Below are 18,384 nucleotides of genomic sequence, written 5' to 3' on the forward strand. Positions count from 1 at the left end.
TTCTGCTCCAATCCCCTTGCAATAAAGCCCAACATGCCATTTGCCTCCCTAATTGCTTGCCATACCTGCATGCTAACTTTTTGTGTTTCTTGTACCAGTACACCCAAGCCTCTCTGAACATCAACATTTAAAAGTTGCCTATCGTTTAAAAAATATTCTGTTTTTATATACTTACGACCAAAGTGAATAACCTCACAATTCCCTACATTATACTCCATCTGCCACCTTGTTGCCGACTCATTTACAGACTGGATTTTACTGGGTTCTCAACATCAGTCTTCATGGTGGGGGGGGGGGGGTGCGGGGGGAGGCGGCTGGAAGATCGTTCCAGCAGAGGCCCGCCACGGAGTGTGACACCGGGAGGGTCGGGCCCGATCTTCCCGGTGGCAGCGAGTCTCCGTGGCAACCTCCCCATTGCTGGGCGACGGGACCAGGCTTTGCATATTAAATGAGCACTATCAGTACAGTTAAATAAACTTACCTCCCATCTTACGGGCCCGCTGCGATCTTCAGTGCGGCGGCAGCACTCCCGCACCTTCACTTCCCCGTCTGGGGAAAAGCAGGTGTCACGCTGGTATGGGGGGGGGTAAACGTAACATTTTCAGTGGTGGGGGGGGGGGGGGGGGGGTGCGGAAATGGAATCAAATAATTGTCATGCGTGTAGGAGATGGTGAGAAAGAGTGAACTGTGAACTTTGTACAGTTTGGTGGGGGGTGGGGGAAGGTCATATTTGTAAGTTAAGTGTTTTGGGGGGGAAGGGCAGATACTTAATTGTGATGGGAGGGGTGGGAAAGGGGCATTATAATTTTGTTTGCAACAGTTGGGGGGGCAGGGGGTTGTCTCTTTGAAAATGTAAATCTACCGGCAGGGCTGGCTGCCTTTAAAAATGGGAACAGTGCCTGTGCACAGGCAGCTGATGCCATTGCCGGTGTCGGACAGCCTGCCCCCTCCACATGATTGAGGAGCGGGGGTGGGGGGCCAACCCGGGTATTTAAATGAGCCGCCACTCAACCTGTCTATATCTCTTTGCAGCCTCTTTGTGTCCTCTTCACAGCTTACATTCCCACCTAGCTTTGTATCGTCAAAAAATATAGATACATTACTCTTCGCCTCTTTATCTAAGTCATTAATTTAGATTGCAAATAGCTGGGGCCCCAACACCGATCCTTGTTGCACTCCCCTAGTTAGAGCCTACCAACTTGAAAATGCCCCAGTAATCCCTACGCTCTCCTTCCCGTTCGTTAACCAATCTTCTATCCATGCGAATATATTCTCCCCATCTCCATGAGCCCTTTTCTTGTGTATTAACCATTTGTGTGGCACCAGATTGAATGGTTTTTGGAAATCCAAGTATCGACTTGGAAATCCAAGCATCTACAAGGTTCCCCTTTATCTACCCTACTAGTTACATCCTCAAAAAACTAATACATTTGTCAAACATGAGTTCCTTGTTGTTCAACCATGTTGACTTTGTCTGATAATACTATGATTTTCTAAGTGTATTGTTAAGACTTCCTTAATAATAGCTTCCAGCAATTTCTTGATAGTTGATGTCAGGCTAACTGGCCTGCAGTCCCATTTTTTTCTCCTTCTTTTCTTGAATAGTTGTGTTACATTTGTTAACTTCAAATTCATTGGGACCATTCTAGAATCTAGGGAATTTTGGAAAATCACAACTAGTGCATCCATTATCTCTGCAGTTACCTCTTTTAGAACCTTAGGGCTCATGGAGATGGGGAGAATATATGCACATGGATAGGGGATTGGTTAACGGACAGGAAGAAGAGAGTAGAGATTACTGGGGCATTTTCAAGTTGGTAGACTCTAACAAGGGGAGTGCAACAAGGATCGGTGTTGGGGCCCCAGCTATTTACAATCTAAATTAATAACTTAGATGAAGAGGCCAAGAGTATTGTATCTATGTTGGCCTGGGGATATGTCAGCTTTTAGTCCCTTAAACTTCTCCAATATTTTTTCTTTTCTGATGACATTAATTACCTTAGGTTCTTCACTTATATTAGTCCTTGGTTACCCTTTATTTCTGAAATGTAATTTGTGGCTTCGACTGTGAAGAAAGACACAAAACATTTGTTCATCATCTCTGCCATTTCCTCCTTCCCCATGATAATTTCTCCTGTCGCTCTAAGGGACCCATGTTTATTTTAGCTACTTCCCTCCTTTATATATACTTGTAAAATCTCTTACAATCTGTTTTTATATTCCTGGCTAGTTTACTCTCATTCTATTTTTGCCTTTCTCATCAGCTTTTTGGACACCTATTGTTGAGTTTCTAGAACACTCCTCAGGCTTACTACTATTCAAGCATGATATTATTTGCCTCTCCTTTTAATCTAATACTCTCCTTAACTTCCCTAGTAAGCCATGGATGGATCTTTCGTTGAGTTTATGTTTTTTTAATGGAATGTTTTTTTAACATTTTTAATTTTCTTTAAATATTTCCCACTGTTTATTTACCACCATACCTTTTAATCTATTACCCAATCAACCTTAGCCAGCTGTCCCCTCATTCCTATGTCATTGGTTTTGTTAAAGTTCAAGATTCTTGTTTGGAACTGAAGTATGTCGCTTTCAAACTTAATATGGACTGTGTATAATGATTCCCAGAAGATCTTTTACCATCAGATTACTAATTAAACCTGCCTCATTACACAATACTAGATCTAAAAAGGCATTAGTCCTAATTGGTTCCACAACGTATTGTTCCAGGAAACTGTTACAAAAGCATTTTACAAACTCATCTTCCAGACTACCTTTGCCATTATGATTTGTCCTGTCTAAAGATTAAAGTGTCCCATGATTATTACATTACCTTTGTTACCAGCTCTAATTATTTCTTGTTTAATGCTCAGTCTAACCATGTAACTATTATTAGGGGGCCTATAAACTACTTCCACCAGCATTTTTTGACCCTTTTTATCCCCAATATTCACCCACACTGATTCTACCTCCTGATCTTCTGAACCAAGATTTTTTCTCATACTGTCCTTACATCATTGTTTACTCCTCCTCCTTTGTGTAAACTGCAATTTATTCCTTGAGCTTGGGGAAGGGGTGGGGGTGTTGGTAGGGGAAATTCCCTCGCGACACAACTTTTGCATCTTAAATAAGCTCCTGCCTGCTTCCTGGCTGAGGTCAGCCCAGGAATCGAACCTGGAATTTCCAGTGTGTGTGTCCCATTGCTACACCAGCAGTATCTTTGCCCACGAGCACAGCCAAAAGTTATTTAGTTAAAGGTCGCTACCTATAATAAGGCCAACTTCACAGCGCTGGTCATCAAATCCACAGGTCATCATGGTGCCGACAGTGTCATTCACCACAGCCATGATATCTACGTCATAGTCCTTGGGAAGAAAGAAAAACAACTCTCAGCCATAAGAGCAGTTCATGAAAAGAATGCATTTATAGATCAGTTAAAACACACAGGGATTAATATTGTGCTGGCTGAAGCACTTCAATGGACAGGCACAGAGGCCTGCCTATGCCTGATGTGCTCTGGGACCCCCAGACCAGAAGCCAAAACATTGACATCTTTCAGAGCCTGAACAAACATTCAGCACAAAGCTCGAGGGCTAGACTGGATCTAAATGAGCTCCAAGCAGTGGTCTAGTCATAGACCAACCATTCACAATGAAGGGAGCCATTGAATCAAAACATGTTTCTTCACTGTCCTTGACAATGCACAGGAGGTCACCCATTCCACCCCCTCTTTAACCATTTGATCAGTCTCCTTCATCTACCTCCTCCCAATGCATCTTCCTAACAGTAGGAAATCCCACCCCACCCTTTACATATTCCCAGCACATCATGTGTTATGAGCTAGGACGAGGTAAAATTGTGTAATCCAAATGGAGAGTCTTTCAATAGTGATGTAGTTGCCATTTTTCAAACCTTCTCAGTAAATATTTATACTGAGCCTTGAGGGGAATGAAATCTACAGTTGAAAGGGTTCCATGGTTACCTGCTAGTGTATTGGAGAAAAGCCTCCATCCACCCCTGACCTATGTGGATCCCAGCCATGAGATGTAGTCCCAGCACCATAGGTTAGGGAGAGTAAAACTTGCCTGGTGTCCTGCTCTTAATCATAATCCAGTGACACTCGTTGAAACGTACACCATGTGGACGTTGGTGAGAACAGGTTCTAGTTCCACTGGGGTGCTTTCTATGGTAAAATAATCCACTGATACTGACTCGGCTGACATGAAGAATGCAAAGTACTGCAGGTTGCTGCCAGCTGTGGAACTGTATCCCAGAGTGAAGAAGAACTTAAAATTACCTCTTTAAAGTCATGAATACACAACTGACTTACTGCTTTGCACTTTTATTTTGTATTCCATTAAAGCAATGTTGGTTTTAACCTGACAGATGATCCAATCCTACCGGGGAGTGTGGCAGTCCCTCCATGGCCTCACCCATCCCTATCTCTGTGGCCTCCTCCAGCGAAACAACCCTTTGAGATCTCTGTGCTCCTCCAATTTTGGCCTCTTGCACATCCCGAATTTGCTTCACTCCACTATTAGCAGCCATCCCTTCAGCTGCTTCAGCCCTGAGCTCTGGAATTTCCTCCTCAAACCTCTCCACCTCTCTCTCATAAGAACATAACAAACAGAAGCAGGATGTAGTCATACTGCTACTCAAGCTTTCTCTGCCATTCAGTAAGATCACAGTTGATCTTGGACCTCAATTCCACTTTTTCTCCCGATCCCCATATGCCTTGATTCCCCTTGAGTCCAAAAATCTATTATTCTCAGCTTTGAATACAGTCAACAACTGAGCATCCACAGCCCTTTGGAGTAGAGAATTGCAAAGATTCACAAAGATCCTCTTCAAAATGCTCCTTAAAACCCACCTCTTTGACCAAGACTTTGGTCACCAAACCCAGTATGTGGCTCAGTGAAAAGTTTTGTTTGATAAAGCTCCTGTAAAGCACTTTGGAATGCTTTATTTGTTAAAGGTGATATATAAATGCAAGTAGTTGTTGTTGAGAAAGCCCTCATTCTCTGAGCTGCGCTCTCCATCCATGTGGCTCTCTGCTGGGACTGAGAGATCACATCAAGAAGAAAGACATTCTGATCTCTCTTCCTAGAGAGGAGGTATTCACATTTCTCCCAAAATGTACTGTCAGACACTGCCAATTCAGCTTAGAGCCAGTCAATGATGATCGAATCATAGAATAATATAGCACAGAAGATGGCCATTTGGCCCCTTGTGCCTAATCTGGCTCTTTGAAAGAGTCACCCAATTTGTCCCACTCTCCTCCTCTTTCCTCATAGTCCTGTAAGTCTTTTTTCCTTCAAATATTTATCTAATTCTCTTTTCAAAGTTCTTATTGAATCTGCTTCCACCACCCTTTCAATCACTGCAGTCCAGGTCATAATTTGCTGTGAAAAAAATATCCTCATGTTACCTCTTCTTTTGCCAATCACCTTAAATCTGTGTTCGTTGGTGACCAATCCTGCTGCCATTGAAAACAGTTTCTCTTTATTTACTCGATCAAAACCATTCATGATTTTGACCACTTCTATCAAATCTCTTCTTAACCATCGCTGCTCGAACAACAACACCAGCTTCTCCACTAACTGAAGTCCTTCATTCCTGCTACCATTTCAGTAAATCTCCTCTGCATCCTCTCCAAGGCCCTGACATTTCTCTTAAGAATTGTGAATTAAACACGATACTGCAGCTAAGGTCTAGCCAGTGGTTTACTGAGATTTACTGAGATTTCCATGCCTTTGTACTCGAAACCTCTATTAATGAAGCCAGCAATTCATTTTTTTTTTTAAAACAGCCTTCTCAACTTGAGCTGCACCTTCAAAGATATACACCCCTAGGTTTCTCAGTTACTGCTTCCCCTTTAAAATTGTACCATTTACTTCATAGTGTCATATCAATGCATCAGTACTGGAAATAGCAAATCAGAGTAAGGACACAATGGTGTATCTTATCTTAGTCAGTGTAAAACGTACCCCTCTCTTGTCGATGGCCTTGCGTAGCAGCTTCACCACATCTGAACCCTCCACTCCACTCGCTTTAAAACCTTTCGTCCACGTGATCAGAACACTCTGTGACACAAAGATGACAAGCTGAACATTAACAATTTCTACAACTGAATGGCAATGTGCACTGAAATCAAACTTTATCAAGTGGAAGAGACAAATAAATCTGAAAATAAACAATTGATGGTTTCTGGAAGTCCTAATATATCGTGATAGCTTCAGTTTTGCAGCATCCTTTTGTTAAGCCCAACTGATAAACCCCTAGTTACTGTTACTTGCACTCCAATTGGATCTTTTGTTTAATTGCTGTATACTTAATAAAACTATGACATCTGACATTCAGTGTTGTGAATCTATTGATTTGAGGGGTAAATTATTAGTAAGGACATACCCACATCCATCCTCTCTAATAGTAAGGGCCATGTGATGAAAAGGGTTCTAATGAAAGGTCATTGACCTGAAACATTAACTCTGTTTCTTTCTCCACAGATGCTACCAGACCTGCTGAGTATTTCTAGCATTTCCTGTTTTTATTTGAGATTTCCAGTATCTTCAGTATTTTGGTCTTGACACCTGACAGAGCCTGGCCCTGTCCTCACGCTGAATATAGAAGCATAGACGTGCCCATGAGCATATAAAAATCAAACAGCAACAAAGTTGCTTCGAATGACAGGTCTCCCGCCAGCCCAGTGAGTAAAGGCATTGCCATACCAAAAGTACATTGAGCCATGCAAGGATCCCAGATTCAATTCCCTGGTTAGCTGATCCTAGCTAGGGCAGTGGTTGCAGAATGCAACTGAGCTAAGCACAATGCGTCCAGAGAGAACCTCTGATAGAGGTTCTACACCTGTTCACTATTCATACAGCACAGAAGGAGACCATTCAGCCCATCGTGTCTGTACCAGCTCTCCAAATGAGCAATTCACCTTGTGCCATTCACCTGCTTTCTCCCCATAATCCTGCACATTCGTCCTTTTCAGATAACGGTCTAATTCCCTTTTGAATGCCTCGATTGAATCTGCCTGCACCACACTCTCAGGCAGTGCATTCCAGACCTTAAAAATTCGCTGTGTGAAGAAGTTTTTCCTCATGCCAGTTTTGGTTTTTTTGTCAATTACTTTAAATTTGTGACCGCTCGACGGCTGTGCTTGTATCAACATTGGTGAAGGTAAGACCAGGCTCTGTAAAGAGTCCTTTTTAAACAACCTTCTCAACTTTTCTTGCCACCTTCAAAGACTACATCTACTTGAAGTCTATTAGTATCCTCCCTGCTGTTCACTATCTTTCCGAGTTTAGTGTTAACTGCAAACTTTGAAATTATGTTCTGTATAAACAAGTCCAGCTCATTAATATATATCAAAAACAGTAGTGGTCCAACACTGGCCCCGGGGTTACAACACTGCACACTTCCCTCCCGTCTGAAAAGACAACATTCACCACTACGCTCTGCTTTCTGTCCCATAGTCAATATCATATTCATTTTATGCGGTACTTTATCAAAATGCCTTTGAAAGTCAGCTCATCTGCTGTGGAAAATCTCACCCATGCCTTTGTTACCTCTAAACTTAACTATTCCCATGTTTTCCTGGATGACCACATATCTTCCAGTCTACATAAACTTTGTCACAACACACTGCTTTCCTTCACCTAAGTAGCTGGTGATTCCTATTATTCACCTTAAGGTTACATTCCACTTTGAACATTGTACTTTATTAAATAGCTCCTTCCTTCCTGAATGCCTTCGACTACTCGCTCTCACCTCATCCAGTTTGCTTTGTCTGCAGGGAAAGGAAAAAGTGAAGCCAAGTGGAAGCTTTTTATCTTTTATTTCCTGTTTCTCAATGAAATCTCCCAGGCATTCAGCGACATGGTCAAAAAGCTGCAAGGTAGAAGGGAAAACGAAACGCAAGGTTAGAAAATTATTCTTATTATTTATCGATTACAGCAACATGTTTTTTTCTTGTTATCTTACACACAATCACCAAGTCGCATATATAGTTGTAGTTAATATAGCAGTTCAATCCATATGTTTTGTTTAGAATAATTAAAAACAGTATGAGTAGAATATCTTAAGTGGTTCATGTGCCAGAATTGGATGTAAGCAGTTCTGGGAGTCAAGAAAAAGGGGTAATGATTTTTTTCCAAGATATGCAATTATTTTCACTGAATGGATCTCCTGTTTTCAGAATATAATTATAAATTCAAGTAACTTGGCAAGAAAAAATAATTTTTAAAAGCAATTGAAACATATATAAATAAAATAAAAATAAAAATAAATAAAATAAAATACCCACTGATAATCAAAGTGTATCTTGAAAATAATGCCCAGATTTTGCGTTGAGAATACCAGTGAAGCTAATGGCACTCACTGTTATTATACAGTAAATCAGACACCTGGATGTCCTGAATTTGTGGTCTGAGTTGCCCTACTTTTCCACAGGCTGTGCTATAACAGTATCGCGCTGATAGATTCACCATTGAAATCAATGTAAGGACGTGAAGTTGCAGTACTTACCCAATTGCTACCCACTAAACAGGCCACAAAGGTATGGTGCAGTCAGGTGTAAGTGATTCGTTAACAATGGTCATAGTCATCGGGTAAAATACTTGGAAAATGTAATTTTGGAAGTGTCATAGATTCACTGGCCAGAATTTTACGCCGCCCAAGCGGGTCGGATGGTGGCGTGGAGGCGGCGTAAAATTGAGCGGCAGGCTCCTGGAGGTCTAACCGCCCCGCTTCCGACCAAGTTTACGGAGGTCCGGCAGGGGGTGAGAAGTGGCCCATCCGAGGCCAATCAAGACCCTTAAGTAGCCACTTAACGGCCACTTAAGGGCCTTCGCCCGCCTCCACAGGTATCTTACCCATGGCAAGCGGGTATGCCGGGGATGTGAAAGGCCGCCCAGCTATAGCTGCCGGCCATTCGCACCCCGGGGTGGGGGGGGCCTGGCAATTGGGCACAGGGTGCCCAATTGAGGGCCGCCACCGCCTCCCAACCCAACCCTGGGATCCAAGACACCCCCCTCCCCCCAAACGACTACCCTAGCCTCACCAGGGCACGACCGATTTCCCTTCTGAGGCTGCCCGAACTTACCTTCTGGCCCGGTTCCGTTGCATCCTCCTCGGTTGGCTGGGCTGCAGTCTCAGCAGTGGCCACCGCTCCCGGTGGCGCTGCTGAGACTAAGAGCTGCCGGCCCGCTGATTGGCCGGCAGCTCACTGAGGCGGGACCTCCTTCCTCAAGCAGGTGGAAGTCCCGCCTCGGGCCAATTAAAGCCTGGGGATCCGTAAACTACGGGACGGATCCCAGGCTGGGCGGGAGCGGGATCGGCGCCGACATTTACGTCGGAGTCCGGCTCCCGTCCGCCCAGCGTAAAATTCCAGCCATTATCTGCACTGAGTGTGAAGAAGGGAGTTTGGTAATTGAGTAGATTTTAAGGGTTAATTTCTCAAGACTAGTTTTTGTTTTGTTCACATCCAGCAATTAACTGAAATTCCTGTTTCATTGAAGAGGTAAGTTAGGTTTCTTGCAGTTTTAAACATGGGTATATAAACACTCTGAGAGTAGCTGTAGCTAGTTAATTTGGTAACTAGCTTAGACTGGTCTCTGAGCTGTAGCAGAGCTCCAGTACAGATGACAACATTGTTTTCAGAATATAAATTCAGGGGACTCTCAGTGCTGTTTGTCTGTTTTGAGTGCTGCTGGAGGGCACAGCGTGTGAAGAGGGGAGTTTGGTAAGTGAGGGAATTTTGTAAGGAGGGGAACGATAAATTAAAAAATATATATATATTTGAGTGCAGAGAGTGTAAAGTGGGAGTTTGGTGTGTGAGGGAGGGGATCCTTTCTTTCTTCTACCTTTTTTCAGCCTCCAGGAGCTGCCTCTCTCTTCGGTACAGAGGAAGAAGTTGATTGGTGAGTAATTGGTAAGTTATTTTACTTCTCATTGTAATAAAAAGTTTTTAAAGTTATGTTATGGAAAGTCAGCTCAGCCAAGTGAAATGTACGTTCTACGGTATGTGGGAAGTCATGGACGCACCACGTGTCCTAGATGAACACATCTGCAGGAAGCGTCACCGGCTGCAGAAGCTTGAGCTCCAGGTTTCGGAATTCAAGTGGCAGCTGGCCTCACTGTTCTGCATCTGCGAGGCAGAGGACTATGTGGATAGCATGTCTAGGAAGGTGGTCATACTGCAGGTTAGGAACATGCGGGCAGAGAGGGAATGGGTGAATGCCAGGCAGTCTAAGAGAACCAGGCAGGCAGTGCAGGAGTCCCCTGAATCTATGTTGCTTGCTAGTTGGTTTTCCATTTTGGATACTGGTGAGAGTGATGGTTCCTCGGAGGAGTGCAGCCGGAGCAACGTCCGTGGCACCTCGGGTGGCTCAGCAGCACAGGAGCGGACCAAGAAGAGTGACAGAACAATAGTGATAGGGGACTCGACAGGGGATCAGACAGGCACTTCTGCAGCAGCAAAGCTGACTCCAGGATGGTGTGTTACCTCCCTGGTGCCAGGGTCAAGGATGTCATGGACTGGCTGCAGGACATCCTTCTGGGGGAGGGTGAACAGTCAGAGGTCTTGGTCCACATTGGTACTGATGACATAGGTAGGAAGAAGGATGAGGTCCTTAAAGCATTTTTTAGTGAGTTATGAAGGGAATTAAAAAGCAGAACTCTCTGGATTATGCCCAGCGCCACGTTCTAGTGAGCATAGGAGTAGGAGGACTGATCGATTGAACACGTGGCTGGAGAGTTGGTGTAGGAGGGAGAGCATTAGCTTTCTGAGGCATTGGGACCAGTTCTGGGACAGGTGGGACCTGTACAAGATGGATGGACTACACCTTAACAGGACCGGAACTAACATCTTCGCAGGGTTGCTAGTGCTGTTGGGCAGAGTTTAAACTAGCTTGTCAGGAGGATGGAAACCTGAGGAGTAGCTCAAATTGGAAGTAAAGCTGGTAACAGGAGGTAGAAAAGTAGCAATTGACATTAGAAGGCAGGCGAAACAATGGCGAGCATCAACTAGGCTTAGAATGCAGAATGTCAAGAAGAAAAGGGTAAGCTACCTGAATGCATGCAGCATTCGCAACAAGGTAGATGACTTAAAGGCCCAAATAGAGGTAAATGGGTATGATCTAATTGCCATGACAGAAACATGGCTACAGGGTGACCAAGACTGGGAACTAAATATTCAAGGATATTCGACATATAGGAAGGACAGGCAAAAGGGAAAAGGAGGTGGCATTGCACTGATAATAAGGGAGGATCTCAGACCAGAAGAACAAAATCTGAAATCTGTTTAGGTGGAGCTAAGAAACAGCAAGGGGCAACAGACATTGGTAGGAGTTGTTAATAGGCCACCAAATAGCATTGGTAGTGTGGGACATGGTATTAGTCAGGAGATTAGGGAAGCATGTAGCATGGGTAATACAGTAATCATGGGTGACTTCAATCTGCACATAGACTGGGTAAACCTAATGAACACTAATGCTGTGGAGGACGAGTTTCTGCAGTGTGTTAGGGACTGTTTTCTAGAGCAGTATGTTGAGGAACCGTCTAGAGAACAGGCTATTTTAGATCTAGTATTATGTAATGAGAAAGGGCTAATTAATAATCTTGTAAAAGAACCTTTCGGGATAAGTGACCATAATATATAGCATTTTACATTCTGTTTGAAAGTGAGGTAGTTCAATCTGAAGCCAGGATGTTATATTTGAATTTAGTAAATAATGAAGGTATGAGGGGCAAATTGGCGGAGGTGGATTGGGAAAATACATTAAAAGGTATGCCAGTACATAGGCAATGGATAGTCTTTAAAGAAATATTACATAGTTTACAGCAACTATACATTCCTTCAAGGCACAAAAACCCCAAAAGTAAAGGCAGTCAACCGTGGATAACAAAGGACGTTAAGGATTGTATAAGATTAAAAGAAAAGGCCTATAAAGTTGCCAGAAATAGTCGTAAACCTGACGGTTGGAAGAATTTTAGAATACAGCAAAGGAGGATGAAGAAACTGATAAAGAAAGGGAGTACTGAATTTGAATGTAAGCTAGCAAAAGATATAAAAGTGGACTATAAAAGCTTCTATAGGTACATAAAAAGGAAACGATCAGCTAAGACAAATGTGGGTCCATTACAGGCAGTGTCAGGAGAATTTATAATGGGGAATAGAGAAATGGCAGAGAAGCTAAATGATTACTTTGTGTCTGTCTTCACTGAGGAAGATACAAGAAATCTCCCAGAATTAGAGATCCAAGGGATTGGGGGAATGAGGAATTGAAGGAAATGAGTATTAGTATGAAGGTTGTATTGGAGAAATTAATGGGGCTGAAGGTTAGTAAGTCCCAAGAACCTGATATTCTACATCCCAAAGTTTTGAAGGAGGTACCTATGGAGATAGTGGATTCATTGATGATCACCTTCCAAAATTCTATCGATTCTGGAGTGATTTCTGCAGATTGGAAGGTAGCAAATGTCACCCCACTATTTAAGGAGGGAGAGAGAAAACAGGGAATTACAGACCTGTTAGCCTTACATCAGTTGTTGGGAAAATGCTAGAATATATTCTAAAGGATGTGATAAATGGACACTTGGATAATAATGATCTGATTGGGCACAGTTAACATGGATTTATGAATTGGAAATCATGTTTGACGAACCTGTTGGAGTTTTTTGAGGATGTTACTAACTGAGTTGATAAAGGGGAGTCGGTGGATGTGGTATACTTGGATTTTCAGAAGGCTTTTGATAAAGTCCCCACAGAAGGTTGGTTAGCAAAATTAAAGCACATGGGATAGGAGGTAATATACTGGCATGGATTAAGGATTGGTTAACAGGCAGAAAGCAGAGAGTAGGAATAAACGGGTCATTCTCGTGTTGGCAGGCTCTGACGAGTGGGGTACCACAGGGATCAGTGCTTGGGTCCCAGCTGTTCACAATATATATCAATGATTTGGATGTGGGGACAAAATGTAGAATTTCCAAGTTCGTGAATGACACAAAACTAGGTGGGAATGTGTGTTGTGAGGAAGATGCAAAGTAGCTTCAAGGGGATTTGGACAGACTCAGTGAATGGGCTAAAACATGGTCGATAGAATATAATGTGGAAAAATGTGAGGTTATCCACTTTGGTAGGAGAAATAGATGTGCAGAGTATTTCTTAAATGGTAAGAGATTAGAAAGTGTAAATGGACAAAGGGGCCTGGGTGTCCTAGTCAATAAGTCACTGAAAGCTAACATACAGGTGCAGCAAACAATTAAGAAGGCTAATGGTTTGTTAGCCTTTATTGCAAGAGAATTTGATACAGGAGCAGTGAAATCTTGCTTCAATTGTATAGAACCTTGGTTAGACCACACCTGGAGTACTGTGTGCAATTTTAGTCCCCTTACCTTAGGAAGGATATTATTGCCAGAGAGGGAGTGCAACGAAGATTGACCAAACTTGTTCCTGGGATGCGGGACTGTCCTATGAAGAGAGATTGGGGAAACTGGACCTGTATTCTCTAGAGTTTTGAAGAATGAGAGGTGATCTCATTGAAACCTACAAAATACTTAAGGGGGAAGCCACTTGGGGCAGAGATGAGGAGAAATCTCTTTCCTCAGAGGGTTGTGAATCTTTGGAATTCTTTACCCCAGAGGGCTGTGGAAGCTCAGTCAATGAGTATGTTTCAAGCAGAGATTGACAGATTTCTAAATGCCAATGACATAGGGGATATGAGGATAGTGTGGGAAAAAGGTTTTGAAGTGGATAATCAGCCAGAATCGTATTGAATGGCAGGGCAGGCTCGAGGGGCTGAATGACCTACTCCTGCTCCTATGTTCCTATGATGGCACGGGAGGAGGCCATTCGGCCCACTGAGTCTATGCCAGCTCTCCCTAGACCAATCCAATCAGTCCCTTTTCCCTGCTCTATCCCCATCGCCCTGCAAGTGTATTTCCTTCAAGTGTCAACCCAATTTCCTTTTGAAATTTGATGGTGTCTGCTTCCATCACCTTCATAGCAGCGAGTTCCAGTTCACTACCACTCATTGCGTGAAAAAGTTCTTCCACACATTCCAACTGTATCTCTTGCCCAAAACCTTAAATCTGTGTCTCCTGGGTCCTTGTATCATCAACTAATGGGAATAGTTTTTCTTTGTCATTTGAATGGTGAATCAGACAATGAGATGCCATTTTCAAGATGTTAATGGTGGAGCGCCACATCACAGACAGCAACTTCCAGATTTTCATGTCTAACCACGCATCTGACTATGCCTGTGGTTGTGGACATTCCTTCATAATTTAATTAATGTTAGAGATTTCAAAAAAAATTTTAAAGAAATTTTTTCTGTCTGCTTCTTTTATCTCTCTCATCTTTCTTTAGCAAACTTTATTTTATTTACTGTACAGGATTTAAATCTAGTTTATAATTCCTGGTTCAGACTCTGCAGCCCCTGTTAATTGCATATCAAATGGGTATTTAATTGTATTCAGGCGATGGGTACATTAATTGGGGACTTACCTGTGCTCATATATATAGGAACAGAATAAAAGAAGGGTTGCAGGTGCATGCATAATGTGTGTCGTTGTAAAAAGAAGCGTATAAGTGTATAAAGACAAGGTTCCAGTGTTCTATCCTTCACTGCCTGGCTATTCAAGTACTAACAGACCTAATCCCCACCTGGAAGCCAGTCTGGTTGACAGGTTTGAGTCCTAGTCAAGTGGAGAATGCTCTGGAGGAGGCCACAGGAGCAAGCAGGAAGCCTGCTGCTGCATTAGCGGGAGTATGGGCTAGATTTGGTATGGGGGCACGGGGAAGAGAGGGAGGGTGGTCTTTGCAATGGGTGGGGGTGTCCGATGACAGGGAAGGTTATCTTCCCTGTCTTTGGACACCCCCACCCAATGCATCCTCATTATAATATTTAAATTGCCAACACACCTGCCCTGCCTCCACAAAACCCAGAAGTGGGCAGGTTGAAGGCATTGGTAGGCCATGTTTGAGATTTTAAAAACTCTTAACATCTCACCCGAGCCCAACCGATCTTTTTCTCAGGGGTTAAAATTACCTCCTGCATGGCTCAGTAAGGATTTTTCAATCTGATTGGTCAAAGAGACATGCTGGTGCTTGCCATGCTCACACATGCTACAGAACCCCTGGAGAGAGGGCCTCACTGCATCAGATGCCCGATGACACCAAGTCTACGCTCAAAGCTCATGAAAACTCTGGCAGCTGTCAGCAAAATGAATGGTGAGTGCTATTCCTTCGTGGCTGACTGCAAAATCCAGGCAATAAGGTTGTTTTAAAATCTTTCATAAGAACTTTTTCTGTTCAATTTGTGAATCACTGGGACAGCTCTGTGGAGAAGCATTCTCCACAATAAACAGGGGTGCAGGGGGTGCTCCAGCTGTTGTACAGGCAGGGGAGCAGTACGCCAGCTCATGTGCAGGGGAAGGGATGCTCCAGCCAGTGTGAAGCGGGCGAGGAGGCTTCAGCTGGTCTATTGGTTGTCATCGCTAGTGTTTTCACTGCTACTAAATCCTGAAGGTCTCTGGTTCGGTTCTTGGTCTGTGCCAATTTAGCTAAACTCTATTGTGGAGTAATCAAAGCACCACAATTGGTCTCTATACACCTATGTTAGGAAGCAGAACATATCAGAGTTCTGTTGTATGCAGGTTTGTGTTGTGATGTCCTTCATGGTCAGCTGACCTGCATATACTTACTATCTGACTCACACGTGGAGAATGGCTATTTGGATACTATACCAGAGGGCTGCTGGCATCTTGGTACCTTTGGTGAGGGTTAGGAAAACAATAAAACAATATTGTTATGTAAACAGAGGATCACTTATTAGCACATACTTCCCTTTCTCTCTGCCTATAAAAATACTGAAACCTACAGATTTCACATTTTTAGAAACAGGAATCTAACCATTTGCATCACACCTATATTACAGATTTGCTTCCAATAGAAGGGCATTATTGTAATCAAACTGGGATCTTCAACGATTCTGGTCGACTGAGAGATCTGTCTGCCTGCCTGAGGCATGACCCATGGTCTAGAGCTAAGTGCTGCTGGTGACAGCTGTTTACCTACGTCACCATTCACTCAACTGACAGAGTCTGAGTTCTGATGAAAGGTCACAGACCTGAAACGTTAACTCTGCTTCTCTCTCCACAGATGCTGCCTGACCTGCTGAGTATTTCCAGCAATTTCTGTTTTTATGTCTGTAAAGAATTCCTCCTAACCTCTATCTCAGTGACAATTTAAATTGATGTCTCCCCCCAACCCCATCAAGTGACTTCCTATTTATTCTATCATTTAAAAAATCTCTATTCATTCACCTCTTAGCTTTCTTTGTCATAAACTCACTCTACATATAGGCACAGCACCAGCATGCATGAGAACTGTATTTTACCATTACCTGAAATGTATGGGAGTGAATGGCTATGCATTTAGCTAGAAAAGGTAAGGGGACCAAGTGGATAGCTCTTTCAAGGATGGGTGAATTACCTCCATTTGGCTGAGAAATTCTATGATTGAAGACAATTTATTTTGCGGTGTGGTTCTCTTGATTTGAAGTAACTTTTCAAAGAATTTAAATTGACAAAAGTGAATGAAATAACCCATACCCGTGAGCCACTGCCATGCACAATATCTTCTGGCGTAGGATAGATCTGGGTTTCCATCTCCACCTTCTGCTGTCGCTCACAAGACACTTTTACACGGAGAATGCGAAAACTGGAGCCTCCCAAATCCAGGGCAAGAAAGTCTCCCTTCTCTGTGGTAAATATCAGAAGCGAGAGCTGTTTAGTTAGAGCGGCTGTCTGCTGAACATTTTAAGATGAATCTGTTATAAGGAATATATTCGGATTTGCAATTTTGTTAAAAGGAAGGACACATACCAATCCCAGCAGGCCAAAACTGCATCCACAGTTATATTTTCTGAATATATCAAATGTAGTATTCTGGGTATATTAGAAAAAAAACGCAAAGGCTGGTAGATGTTTGGAACTCTCTTCTCCAAATGGTAATTGAAGCTAGATCAGTTGCTAATTTTAAATCTGAGATTGGTGAGATTTTTGTTATCCAAAGGTATTAAGGAATATAGGGCAAAGGCAGATATAGGGAATTAGGTCACAGATCAACCATGATCTCACTGAATGGCAGAATAAACGCAAGGAGTTGAATTGCCTACTCCTGTTCCTGTGAAACATAGATAAATATCATTCCCAACAACACCTTCATCATGTATCCTCTAAACATCATGCATCCGGAGTGTTCATAAAATAACTGCATTTCATGTTCAATTTCAGTGATTCTGAGAAATTTGCAATCATTTCCTTTAAAGATTGATCTGTTTTACATCAATCTGATATTTCTGAGTTAGTGAAAGTTGTTGCTCAAGGAAGTGATCTCAGTCTGCACTGGTGAAGGAGGGTGGTCCTTGTAGCATTTCCTGCTCAGTGCCCTTCTACAGGCAACTGTGTTTCATGTAAGGTAGTGTAGTGGTTAACTTATGGGACTAGTAACCCAGAGTGTGTGAGTTCAAATCCCACTATGGGAGTTTGAGATTTAAGTTCAGTGTTTTTTTTAATTTGGAAAATCTGGTACCAGTGGAAGTGACCGTGAAATTGTTGGATTGTCTTATAAACCCAACAAGTTCATCAATGTCCTTTGGATTTGGGCGTGAGCATGCAGTAAGCCCTTGGATAAAGAAGAGAGCTGACTCTGGGCATCTACTAGAGACCACCAGGTCAGGAGGAAGGAATGGATCATAAACATTGTTGTTAATAAAAGGTAAGGGTGTACAGGAACTTTGGTTTCCAAGAGATGGACTGGGAAATCTATAAAGGGTGGATCAGGAGTGAGGACGTGACATGTGACATAATGTGGGTTATCACAGAATCACAGAATTGTTACAGTGCTGAGGGAGGCCATTTGGCCCACTGTGTCGGCACCGGCTCTCTGAAAGAGCAATTCACCTAGTGCCATTCCCCCGCCACCCTGTATATTCTTCCTTTTCATGTAACTGTCTAATTCTCTTTTGAATGCTTCAATGGAACCTGCCTCCAACACACTCTCAGGCAGTCCATTCCAGACCTTAATCACTCGCTGCGTGAAAAGGTTTTTCATGTTGTTTTTACTTCTCTTAGCAATTACTTTAAATCTGTGCCTTTTGTTCCCAATCCTTTCACAAGTGGGAACAGTTTCTCTCTATCTACTCTGTCCAGACCCCTCATGATTTTGAATACCTCTATCAAGCACTTCTCAGTCTTCTCTTCTCCAAGGAAAACAGTCCTAACTTCTCCAATCTATCTTTCTAACAAAAGTTCCTCATACCTGGAACCATTCTCATGAATCTTTTCTGTACTCTCTCCAACGCCTTCACATCTTTC

The 18,384-nt window shown here is 42.9% G+C and overlaps 1 protein-coding gene across 1 annotated transcript in view; it reads right to left on the bottom strand.

Moving 5' to 3' along the window:
• Positions 1 to 18,384, bottom strand: part of hk1 (hexokinase 1) — a 122,489-nt gene that overhangs the window by 72,487 nt on the left and 31,618 nt on the right. Inside the window, exons 3-6 of the mRNA XM_068052394.1 lie at positions 16,618 to 16,766; positions 7,774 to 7,893; positions 5,985 to 6,080; positions 3,263 to 3,362 (exon numbers count right to left, since the gene is read on the bottom strand). Coding sequence (XP_067908495.1) covers positions 3,263 to 3,362; positions 5,985 to 6,080; positions 7,774 to 7,893; positions 16,618 to 16,766 — 465 coding nt within the window. The remainder of the gene's footprint in view (positions 1 to 3,262; positions 3,363 to 5,984; positions 6,081 to 7,773; positions 7,894 to 16,617; positions 16,767 to 18,384) is intronic.

This window comes from Heterodontus francisci, chromosome 20, assembly GCF_036365525.1.
Source record: "Heterodontus francisci isolate sHetFra1 chromosome 20, sHetFra1.hap1, whole genome shotgun sequence".
In the NCBI taxonomy this organism is placed as follows: domain Eukaryota; kingdom Metazoa; phylum Chordata; class Chondrichthyes; order Heterodontiformes; family Heterodontidae; genus Heterodontus; species Heterodontus francisci.